We start from the raw sequence: 12500 nt of genomic DNA, 5'->3' as shown, positions 1-12500 counted from the left end.
GAACAGTGCTATACGTACTTGATCAGGCTGATGTCTGAAATGCTGCGGCACCAAGTCCGTGTCTCCATCTTTCCACAGACACCCAGTGTCCCAAAACCGCAGAGAAGAGGGTTACCTGCCGTTTTCCCGCGTGGATCCTTCTGTGGCTGGTATGGAACTGCGGCGCCGCGGTCCTGAAGTTCCGGTTCACCGGTGACTGAGTTCAGATCGGAATCTCAGAATTCGATCATCCATCTCTATCTGAACCAAACTTTTACTTATTCATGTTGTCAAATAAAGAGTATAATCTAAATTCATGAACATTTGTCTTCTATTAACGTAGGGGAATGATTAATTCTTTCATCTGATGACGTGTCAGACATCAAATCACGCTTCACTCCACTCTGTAAAGCTTCGTGTTAGTTCAGCCTGGGTCGAACCATCACGTAATTCAAACTTCAAACTGGTGATTTTTTTTTGCCAGTATTCTTAACATGTTGAAAAGTAAAGGGTGGCATATCTCGGTATGGCTGTAACAAAATAAAGTAGGTACATCGTTAAAGATTATCTATAACAATTAAGAAGTAATTAATGAATAAGGCTGTAGTGAGGTAAAGTACCGTACATCGTTAAAAAGAAAGGATAGTCATATAGTCATATATCAATTAAAAGGAGTAGTAATGGATGAATGAAGTCTGATAAACTTCCCAAGCACACAAACTTTGTTTAAATTAAATGTTTCTATTCGTGTTTATAAAAGATCGGTAAATAGTCATGACACACTTGCCTCCCACAGCAGCACAGCAACACAGCAACAGTTCTCCACTAGTTATCCATCTCGTGAATTACAAAATCAGACGAGTCTCGGTATCATTACAATTTGTCAGGCATAAAAAAAGTTTCATCCAAATAAAATAAAAAAGAAAAAAGGTTCATCTGAATGAAAAGAAACAAAAGGAAATGAAAGACATGAATTAGAAAATTACGACTCCTCGAAACTGATTTTTATTAAAGAGGATACAAAACATCACTTATATAATTATCACAGTTCGCTTCGAGAAATCAAAGGCGAAAATATCACTGTTGACATAAAAAAAAAAAAAAAAAAACAATGTTTCCTTGGTGTCACTGCCCGCCATACACAAAACAGAGAAATTAAAATGCAACACTGTAGACTGAAATCCTACACGGAAATAAACCAGGCAATGGATGAAGGTCTCTTAAGCACATGAGTCACCTGTTTCAGGGTAACGATTGCCTTCATCACTGAGCACAAATGTAACTTTTCATATTTCAAGAAGTACAATTATAAGGAACATTCATACTGGCAGTGAAATGAAAACTATCTTTGGTATTCAGGCGAGTGATTCACATCCTTCTCTTGCTGTGAATGCACAATTACCTACAAACAGTTCTTATACAACAACATAATAATAATAATAATAATAATAATAATAATAATAATAATAATAATAAATAAGTAAATAATAATAATAATAATAATAATAATAATAATAATAATAATAATAATAATAATAATAATAATAATAATAATAATAATAATAATGACAATAATCACTCACCAATAAAGTAACTAAACATTTGGCACAGTTGTTGTTGTTGTCTTCAGGTGAAGACTAATGCTGGAATTCCTCGTGTTCTCTAGAGTGTTGAAGAGCGCATGGCCAAGGCGAGTGATGGCAGCGCGGCAGGCTGGCTCAGCCTCCACCTCCCGCAGCTGCCTGTGCGTCATGCTCCGCCGCCACGCCTCCACTTCGCGCACACTGCTGCGGTGTGTGTCCATGTTGCTGTCATTAGGCCAGGCACGGGAGGCATTGGTGTGCTCCCGCAGAAATCTTCGTGCTGTGTCATCAAGCACCGACCTACCGTGGAGGAAGTGGAAAATTCTTTGTGCCGTTTGGATAGGATTGCGGGAGAATTCTTCCAGGCTCAAGCGAGTGATCCTGTAGGGGTGAGTGGCTCGCAGGGAGGAATACGCGTCGAGATCAGCAGCGAGGGCGGAGCATCGGCGGGAAGGAAGACTGTCCCATCCCATCCTGCTGATCGACGCAAGGGACGCTCGAGGGTCACGTGTGAGGTAGATTATCTTAACGTTAGACCTTGTGTTTAGAAGCGCCGCCAGCCACGCCAGCCTTGACCTTATCACCTTCACCACCTTGACACTGGCGCCTCTACACAGAGCCCTCAGGTCGAGCCGCCGCCTACAAGTACTGCTTCCCTCCCGGGGCCACTGAAAGCACCGATCCACGGAAGGGTGGTAGTACCCGACAAACAGGCCTTTTCCCTTCAGCCAAACATCAAACGTGTCGTCAAATGTACAGCGGAAAAGACTTGACATGAAGTCAGCGACGCATGAACCGTTTTTGAAGCAAGGCACCTTTTGGTAGCGGGCGAGCGGCTCAAAGAACAGCACGGAGTTGTTGGCGGCAGTGATGAGCTGTGCCAAAAGTGTGGAGCCGCTGCGAGGAAGGGAACTGACAACCACCACTTCCACTACTTTTTTCTTCCAGTTCGCTACGTCTGCAGGGCTAATCAGGGCGGAATATTGACCAGACTGTCCCCTGCCCACGTCTGGAAGGAAATAAAGAAAATACTAAGTCAGTATACTGTAGATAATATTTCAGACCGGTATATACTGCCATGACCTAAATAACTGTAAGAATGTCTTGTCATGTAACATCTTCCATCTCCTCGGCAGGAGGTAATACTTCATCGACGAAGAAGTTGGAAATGACGGGAGAATACAGGCAACTGTATCTGAACACTTCCTACGATTTGACTTCATTCAAGAGGGAGGCTTCAAGACATTTTTGTCTGTCCTTTGGTGAACTATCCGCTCTGTAAGGAGAAAGGCGTCTGAGTGGGCCTTTTTTCTTCATTTTTTGTTGCTCTTGGCCAGTCCTCCCCTTTTACATAAAAAAAAGGAATGGAAAGAACTGCTTTGTTTATATAAGGATGAGGAATCTGTCAAGAAATTATGAACACTAGTCCACAAAACACACACACATACTGACCGGAACAGACTGCCAGCAACTATGCTTTGATTAATGTAACGTTATTCTCTACACGAACCGCTATCAGTCTCTCACAACACGGGATGCACTCACACTTGCCGTGTCTCAGCCACAACACACAGCACGCAGCAAGGGACAAAATGATTCCTAGGGCGCCGCATTGCAACACCCGCCTTCTGCTCACCATCACCAACACCTTCTGCACCTTCCAACGGCCCAAGACACCGCTATTCACAACGGGGGCGTCTACCTACTGTTTTTCTTTCTTCCTCAAGAGAAACTTCGCAATGTTGTTTCTTGCCTTTACCGTTCCCAGTTGTGATGAGTGATACATCCCTCCTAAACACACTCGACTATTTTTCACAGTATTAGAGTAAATGCTAGAAATGAGAGTGAAGGGTAATAAAAGAGACGTGGCAACTGAGAGGTGACGAGGCAATACGTGAAGCGAAGAAATTACAGTTATAGTCTATCTGTCTCTCTCTCTCTCACCTGAGGGAGTCACGCTACTAGGCACTGATGTCGACGATCGTGGTGGCTTCCCCTCTGGCCGCGGTGGGGAAGAGGGAAGGGGAGAGCAGCTCGGCTTCCTTCATCTGGGTAACAGAGGCGTGGTGTGGTTAAGATTGAGTGTCACAAAACATTACTCGGATATGTGTACTACTGCCGCCGCCGCCACCACCACCAACAACAACACTTTATCACTGCTCCCTTCAATCTTTGGGTATTTATAATGTAAGTAGTGATTCTGCTGCTGCTGATAATGGTAATGCTGGCGCTGAACAGGTGTAACACTTCAACTACCACTATTACTACTACTACTACTACTACTACTACTACTACTACTACCACCACCACCACCACCACCACCACTACTACTACTACTACTCCTACTACTAAAACTTCCATATTAACTAACTATACTTTAATATAGAACAATTATCACACATTCCTAAGGTAACATTAGTAGTAGTTGCATAGTTGTAAATACTACTACTACTACTACTACTAACTACCACTACTACTACTACTACTATTACTACTACTACTACTACTATTACTACTACTACTACTAATACTAACAACAACAATAACAACAACAACAAAAGACTAAGTACTAACATCAATAAGTGCTCAACGTGTCAGACAGTTCGCCAGTCTCACAAACACATGGTCACCTAAGACAACACAACGCCTCTTCACACTGACCAGGAGCTGCCGCGTGTCGGTGGAGACGCCGTTCATTCTGCACCAGGAGTCTAGTTTGGGCTCGGGAAAATGGGAGGAGGTAGGGGAGGCGCCGCGATCTGCCAGCCAAACTCGCCGCACTACCTCGCTGCCACCGGAATACGTCACCTCGATCTCCACCTTCATGCCTGTCAAGAATAGGCAGGTAGCCATGATCAGTGAAGGGTTAACTTACACCCGTATTCAGAAATGCTTTCCTCTCTTACTACGTCAAACTTCCAAGACTACAGAGACAACTAGCTGGATTTTCAAGACAGTTTCTCCTTTTAATAAACTAGAAATTTTGCTAATCTATCACCAGACCCATAAAAATGCTCATAAAAGCTCGTGTATCTTCAACTGGAGTCTTTGGAAAGTAGTGATGGTGAGAGAGCAAAACGTTTCAGAATACGGGCCCTAGTCTCATCTTTTTGACGTTTTCTTTGCTTAAAAAAATCAATGGTCAGATTTTTTTGTCCCTCATAATAAAGAAGTTTTTAAGTGTTTATTCTTGTACTTTATAGTCTCTTGTTTTGCAGCAATAACATATATAGATCAAAGATCATTTACGATTTCACATTATACTTTTCCCCATAAATATAAAGTTTTTAAACATTTATTACCTTCACATGAGAGAGAGAGAGAGAGAGAGAGAGAGAGAGAGAGAGAGAGAGAGAGAGAGAGAGAGAGAGAGAGAGAGAGAGAGAGAGAGAGAGAGAGAGAGAGAGAGAGAGAGAGAGAGATTCATGGGCATTTCATTATTCTCTCTTGCTTCTGAAAATACTCATGAAAAAATAAAAACATTCAAAATTTTGGGCTAAGATTTCTAACAAATAACGATTCATCTATCATTACAACCATCATGTTTCTTCTTACCAACCACCAGCATCTCCCGCGCCTTCATCTGGTGGAGACACAAGTCATAGAGGAAGCAGGCGTCGATGGAGAAGGTGAAACGCCGACCATCTTCCGCCTTTACACGGCCCCCTTCAGCTAGCACCTCAGTCACTACGCCCGCTACCACCTGCTGGGGAAGGAGGGAGGGCGTCAACCATCACATGCCCATAATAGCTTGTGCCATGTTATATTCAATTTTTTCATTTGTTTAATATATTTTGGAAAGAAGAAAAAGAAAATGACATTAGAGAGGAGAGAAAACTTAACGATCAACCCCCAACACACACACACACCTAAAATCATGTAGCACCTGCTCACTGCACGTCTAAGTTTTCGTGTATCAAGGAAGGAAACACTGAAAGTCAATGGATGTCTTACCTTACAACATGGCAGAGGTGGCGTTATTCGGTGTCCATTGAGGGTGTCACTCAGATCGTCCGTGCTTTGTGCCTGGCGGGGCTGGCTTGTGGAGGTCCCCAGCATTGCACCAGTCGCGGGTTTCCTCCCACGCCAAGCCAAAGGAACTGACAGCTGCTTCCCGCCATCTGCTATATGAAGCTCACAATTCCAAAACAGTTTCTTTAACTTCATCGCCGCAGTCAGCGTTATCGGCGTCGCATCCAGGTAGATGTTGCCAAGCTTTGTGAGAGCAATGCCTTGACCATTGTCGAGATATTTGCTACAGACTAATACAGTCACTCTATTGTTTTGCACTGATTTAATGCAGCAACTGGCCTCTACTTTCATAACAGCATTAAGGGCAGAAACTGATGCCAATTTCATCTCAGATAGCCGGTTTCGAACAATGTCATTGGCATTGATGGGTTTCTTTCCTGCCCAAGCAACAAGTGCCACATACTTCATGGTGAAATTCATGTCAGTTAATGTCTCTTTTGATTCTGTGAATATAACACCCAAGTTTTGGTAGTTCTTGAGCAGAGACTGAAGATTTGCTGATGAAGGACACTTTACCTGATCGACAAAAAGGATACTTCTAGACACCAGGATTGCTTTTCCTTCACCTACTGCCACCGCAGCATTGGGTTTTGATGCCGCCACTGAGCAGGTCAAGTACTTGCTCCTTAACTCCAAGCTCCATGCATTATTTTCCTGTGCAGTGGTTGAGAGAGATAGGTTACTCAGGCTGGCACTCTTTGGCTGTGTTTTTCCCATTGGAACAGTTGGTTTTGGTACATACTGAACACTAGCCTTCTGTCCAGTTGGTACGCTAGTCTTTGGTGCACCTGAAATGTTAGCTCTTTGTGTGGGTGAAATGCTGGCTCCCTCTCTATTCAGAGTGTTACCTTTCCGTGGTGACCAAACACTGGTGTTTTGGATGGCACCATCCTCGTTGATGTTCGGAGCTGTATGTTCTGCTGCGACCCACGTCGATGATACATCAGATCCTGTAGGCTCAGAGAGGTGTATCATGACAGCTGACCAATTCTCCCTTCCACCACACATCTCCTTCAGGACGTGGGCACGAACTTGGACCGGAGTATGTTGTTTAAGCTTCTCAGACTTCATGTTAAGTAGATGGGTGGCCTCTAGAGACTTGCATGACCCGTCTACCTCCACTTCTATGGTTGCAGCGCCTTTAGCAAGGTTCAAACTGGCGTTCACGTCGCAATAAAGAGTTCTCGTGTTGCCAGAAGGGGAATAAAGCCCATATGAGATTTTCTTATACACATTCTCTCTCGTTAACTTAATTGGCAACTTTTCAAAGACAGGCCTCCTTCCTATCCAAAGACATGTACACACGTACACCACTCGTCCACTGCCAGTCCCCTCTAGCATCCTGAACACGCTGGCATAAAATTCATCATGACAAAGCTTAAGAAATTCAGTCATCGTAATCACTTCATTTTCTTTGAATGCAACAACATTACTTACTTCTGCTGAGACTTTTTTTCCGTCATAAGTTACATTTAAGTTTTTAGCAGAGACGTTCAGTGATTTCCGTTGGCAAGTGAGACTCCGACCACCCAGGAAGATGTACGTGTTGTCAAGAAGCTGCAGACACGTGTTAGGTTTTTCCTTCTGCCAGACTACCATCGCTTGCATTCTCTCATTCTTGGGTGACAAAAAGGCATCAATGTTAACAAGAGTCAAGTCACTAAGTTCAAAGATGGGTACTGGCCTGCCAGACTCCCACACCACCCTGCACGGTGCATCCCCCTTGGGTCCTGCATTCAAGGACACCAACATCACCTCTTCCTTACTCTTAACCCGCACGTATCTCGTTCCATTCACAGTGACAAGCTCTCCGATGGTATTTGTGAGCGTGGTAGGTAGCAAGCAGCTGGGATATGACTTCTGCTGAATCTTGGAGACTACTGCCTTACTGCCCGCCACCTTCATGTCAGTCTGGCCAACCTTGACCTCAAAAGCCGGCAGAATATCATGTTTTGGGGTAACTTTGGAAATGCCGACCTCAGAAAGTGAAGATTTTTTGTCTTGGGACACCTCCAACAGACTCTGTGCGTTAGATGCTCTTGTAGCAGCTTGTGTTCCTGATAAGAGTCTTGTCTGTGTGTTGGAGGGTGGGGATGGCACCTCCTTCTGCGATGAGAGTTTTGGTGAGATATAAGGCAGCTTCAAAGACTGGCCAACAGGCAAGGAGGCATTGCCATCAGTGTGTGTGGAATTTGAAGAGTAGTCAAGCAGTGGTGGTGTTGGAGGACGAGACGAAGGACGTGGCTTAGGTGGAGACTTTGGAAGGAGTGGCTGTGAAGGAGAAGGAAGAGGAGACTGTTCCAGTAGAGAGTTTCGTGTGACTCGTGGTGGTGGAGAAGGAAGAGAAGGCTGTTTCAGTGGAGAGTTTTGTGTGACTCGTGGTAGTGGAGAAGGAAGAGAAGGCTGTTTCAGTGGAGAGTTTTGTGTGACTCGTGGTGATGGAGAAGGAAGAGAAGGCTGTTTCAGTGGAGAGTTTTGTGTGACTCGTGGTAGTGGAGAAGGAAGAGAAGGCTGTTTCAGTGGAGAGTTTCGTGTCACTCGTGGTGGTGGAGAAGGAAGAGAAGGCTGCTTCAGTGGAGAGTTTCGTGTGACTGGTGGAGATGGTGATGTTTGAGGGGAAGGAGAAGACGGTTTCGACAGAGAGAACCGTATGTGTGGCGGTGAAGGGGGTACAGTAGACGGTGTAGATAATGGTACCCAAGAAAATGAATCTCCATTATCTATTTTTTGAGCATTTTCCTGAAGATCTTGGATCTGTTGGTCCACCCACTTCACGACCTCCTCCCTGCCGCTGTGTGTACAGACGGTGCTGTCACTGGACGAGTACTCTCTTCCTGACTTCTCAAGACCGAACACTTTTTTGAGCCATTTGAACATCACGATGAAGGAGGAAGACCTGCAAAGCAAAATTGTTCCTACAGAAACTCACATATCATTGAGTTTATCGTATTGATTTTGTGATTTTCATCCAATCCATTTTCATAAATACTGTATTTACTTCCAGTAAGTGCCAGAAAGTATCGATAAGAATAGCGAAAAAAAAATTCAGCTGGCACCTAATAACATCCATATGGCGAAAAAAATGGCGCCTAGCTTTTAACCCTTAACATATGGTGATCGTTTCAGGACGATTATAGCGTCGCATGCAGAGAGGCGGGGATCGTTCAGGGAATCACGATTTTTCTTCGCTAAACGTTTGTATCTTTCTCCCTCACTATTGGTCCTGGGGAAACTGGAGGTATCTGGCAATTTTTCTCTCTCGTCTCCTCAAGCCTTGAGACATGTTCCCACACAATAGATCATCTTTTCCCTTTTCAAGGCGACATCTGGCAACCCCCATGACCCGGAGAGAGAAACGGTACTCCAAGTGATGTTATGTCAGTGTTACTCGGTAGTGAGATTGAGGACAGTGATGAAAATGAAGACTGATTTTTTTTATTAAGACAGAAGAAAGTGAAGACTCCAGTAGTGATTCTGTTAGTGATCTGGGAGACAGAGACCAACCCTCACAGCGACATTCATAAACCTCCTCACTTACTCCCCTCGAGCAATGCGCTGGTGTGTGTCACCCATGGTTGCCTCTACAGGACTGTGCATGTCAGCGTCATGTGAATCCCATTGCTAATAAGAGTTGCCAGATTCCAATTATTATAGAAATCCACAATACTTGTAATATGTGGTGTCTTTTTCTTTTCCTGTTTTGCACATCATTTCATATATCTGAGTTCGCATTTTCATGACACGAAGGTGCAAAAGTTCCTTTTACATAAAAAATTCAAATGCCCGAAAGGGGAGAGAGAGAGAGAGAGAGAGAGAGAGAGAGAGAGAGAGAGAGAGAGAGAGAGAGAGAGAGAGAGAGAGAGAGAGAGAGAGAGAGCACGCAGGCTGTGTTATCGGAGCTTGGGGGTATTTCTTAGCCAGCGGGTACTGCCACGGGTTCAAGGATAATTTTTTGATATGCAATAACTTTGTTCTCAGAAGTCATAACATGTTGAAAACTACATCATTGTACTCAGAATAACACAGAAATATGTTTTTATAACGAAAAAAAATCTTTTAGCATTTTTGACAGGTGTGAATTTTCTCCGCTGTAACAGATGGAAAGTAAATCAGCTCCCCGTACTTTAAGGGCTAAAAAGATCTGTGTGGCAAAGTGATTGATATAATCCTCTTCAGATCGATCTGCAGTGAACAGCAAAGACCCCACACCGCTCATTATCCCCACGTTGCTTCTCTCCGACGATCTCTTCACCGTCGCACGACCTCGTAATTTATGCGCCTCGGAAATCCTGGCCGTGACGTCATGGAAGCGAGCTATGCAGACGATATCTCCAACATCACGAGCATGTCGGCGGAGCGTGCCCGGACGACGCTGTTGGATTTCTGGGTGGTCTAATAATGAGAAAAAAAAAATATCAGAATCCAGTGAAATGAATAAAGAACAGCCGCCGCTATCATGTTTGGAGTCGCACTCCGAGATGAACACAGTTCAAGATGATTCCCACCCAGAGGAGGCCGCACCCATTCAGCCTGACAACGGCAACGCCCAGGCCCCAGTCTCGTCCACGGTCCAGATATAAAAGGTCTTCCATCCAGTTGGCTTATTTTGGTCTCGGCCACGCATATACGTCACATGAGCCCCAGTCAACGTTTGCCTGTCGCTCCTGTACTTGAATTTGAATTTTCTTTCATTCCCCATCAAGGTCCCTTTTTGTGGATGCGTGAGCTTACCACTCTGCCCTGTTACTACATATTATGGGACCTAGAAAACTAATTAGTAAGACCCAAATCTCAGTAATTTGTGCCTTTGTGAGGGAGAATAAGTCAAGTCAAAAAATTCTCCTGAACACATAGCTCAGAACTGTTCAACGTCGGACCAAAATTTATTGACGGAGGAAGAAACCCTTTCCCACCAACTCACAAGGGTATAAGCGCAGTGTGACCCAGAGAACTCTGAACATTATTCGAATACAGCTTAAGGCCAACCCTCGCATACACAACAGGAAAGCTAAGGCCAGGAACTCTACTTTACTGGCTAGAGTGAGTAAAGGACTGTGCAAAAATATGTGAAACTTGGGTTGCCAGAGTTGTTGTGCAGTTTCAAAACCTTACTTCCTTACATGCTCACCTAACCAATAGACTTGCTACACAACACACTTAATAAAACACCCACGTTCTTTGATGGTGTGGGGTTGCTTTTCTTACTATGGTCTTGGAAAATTAGTGTTTTTGCCTAAGAATGTTCGTATGAACCAAAATAACTACTTTGAGCTAATTCTGAATGAGTTAGATGAGTGTATGGAAAAGTGCAATGTAGATATCGTTTTGTCTTTCTTTTTGTATTATGGCAGCAACGCACAGCACAACTATTGGGCATTATAACGAGAAAATAACAATTGGTCTTAAGATGGCGAGGTCAGATTATGGCTTGGCACACGGTTGCTTGGGCGCGTGTGACACGGGCAGAGGTCAGGGTCTGACTGGCGAGCTGGGCCCCTGCATCACACCGACCCGGGGCCCAGCTGCCCACATGAGTCATATGCTGGACTCACACATACACGATCGTGGTGCCCCGACAGGCACAATGGCTGAAATTTGGCATCGGGGGACGAAAAAACACTATCGGGGCATCAATCGTGCGTGATCAGCGTGTTTCGGGGGTCATCGGGCAACATACGGCGCATGTGAGCGTTGCGGGGGATGTCCGGGCATCGCGGCAAAAATTTTGAACCTGTTCAAAAATTTCAGCCGACTGGCCGACAAATGTCAAACAGCGTAGCTATCGGGGAATATCGGGGCGAAATGGGCGACAGAAGCGAATAGTACGGGGCTATCGTTGCACCATCGCCCCCTTGCGGGCCGCGAGGGGCGGCGGGAACTGTGATGACGTATGTAGAGGGCTCCTGCCAACCGTCATAGGCGACATGTTCACACCAGTTGGCTCTCTCACCCCGCTCTACCACCTGTATACGGATATGCTTGCCATCCAGAGAGCCTATGCAGTGAGGGAGGTGCCATTTCTGTTCGAAATCCTTGGAGACCTGTAGCCACTCTTCAGGTGTGGCGGGGAGACGGAGGAGTGTGGGTGCAAAGGCCGAAACAATGGCGTTGCAGGTGTCAGGAACAATGCCACACATGGTGTTATGTGCCACACGAAATGCATACTGTAGGGATTTGTAGGAGTCCCCTGTGGCAAGGTAATGCAGGGTGATGGTAACCCGTGTGCCAAGGTCAATGGGTTTCCGCCATCTACTAGTCTTCCTCTCGATGATTGAGGTCACGGCCTCGACGATGCTGTCAAAGAGCTCCCTGTCCATCCTGGTGTAATTCTTTTCTTATTTTCTATACCATGTGGGCTTTTCATGGGAATTTATGGGCTAAAGGGGTACCTCCTATCTCAAAGCCCACCCGCTAGGAAACCGTTGCCCCGAGTGAGGAAGCCCAACCTACACTCGGACTGTGGACAGGAGTGTAGGTTGGGCTTCCTCACTCAGGGCAACGGTTTCCTAGTGGGTGGGCTTTGAGATAGGAGGTACCCCAAAAAGTACCCCCTTTAGCCCATAAATTTCCGTGAAAAGCCCACATGGTATAAAAAAAATAAATAAATAAATAAAAATTACACCAGGATGGTGTACAGGTCTGGGTTCTCCTTATACAATTCGTCCATGAGGGTGTTGTAGTGTCCATACCTCAGTCTCTTCTGGAGGTAGGGCCACACCCAGGCCCTTCACTTCCATTTTGGTTTGGGCTTTGGTAGTAGAAACTGGTCGACGACAAGAGCCCTCAGTAAGTGGTATCTCATACCACATATCCCCAGCATAATTAGTTCCTTCGTGGAACTGTCCGTGCTTGTGGTGGTGTTGAGTCCTGGTGCTGGAGTGTTTACCTGGTGTTGTGGTGGGCTGC

General features: G+C 45.1%; 1 protein-coding gene across 2 annotated transcripts in view; it reads right to left on the bottom strand.

The window, feature by feature from the left end:
• Positions 1–2435: 2435 nt before the first annotated feature.
• LOC123506368 overlaps positions 2436–12500 on the bottom strand; it is a 13664-nt gene continuing 3599 nt past the window's right edge. Inside the window, exons 2-6 of one of the 2 annotated variants that reach the window (XM_045258435.1) lie at positions 5517–8490; positions 5118–5265; positions 4224–4390; positions 3507–3610; positions 2436–2571 (exon numbers count right to left, since the gene is read on the bottom strand). In XM_045258435.1, coding sequence (XP_045114370.1) covers positions 3524–3610; positions 4224–4390; positions 5118–5265; positions 5517–8471 — 3357 coding nt within the window. In that variant the 5' untranslated portion in view covers positions 8472–8490 and the 3' untranslated portion in view covers positions 2436–2571; positions 3507–3523. Of the gene's footprint in view, positions 2572–3506; positions 3611–4223; positions 4391–5117; positions 5269–5516; positions 8491–12500 lie in introns of both variants that reach the window. The other variant, XM_045258434.1, reaches the window with a different exon arrangement.

This window comes from Portunus trituberculatus, chromosome 19 (assembly GCF_017591435.1).
Source record: "Portunus trituberculatus isolate SZX2019 chromosome 19, ASM1759143v1, whole genome shotgun sequence".
Taxonomy (NCBI): domain Eukaryota; kingdom Metazoa; phylum Arthropoda; class Malacostraca; order Decapoda; family Portunidae; genus Portunus; species Portunus trituberculatus.
This window is presented reverse-complemented; position numbering and strand designations above follow the sequence as displayed.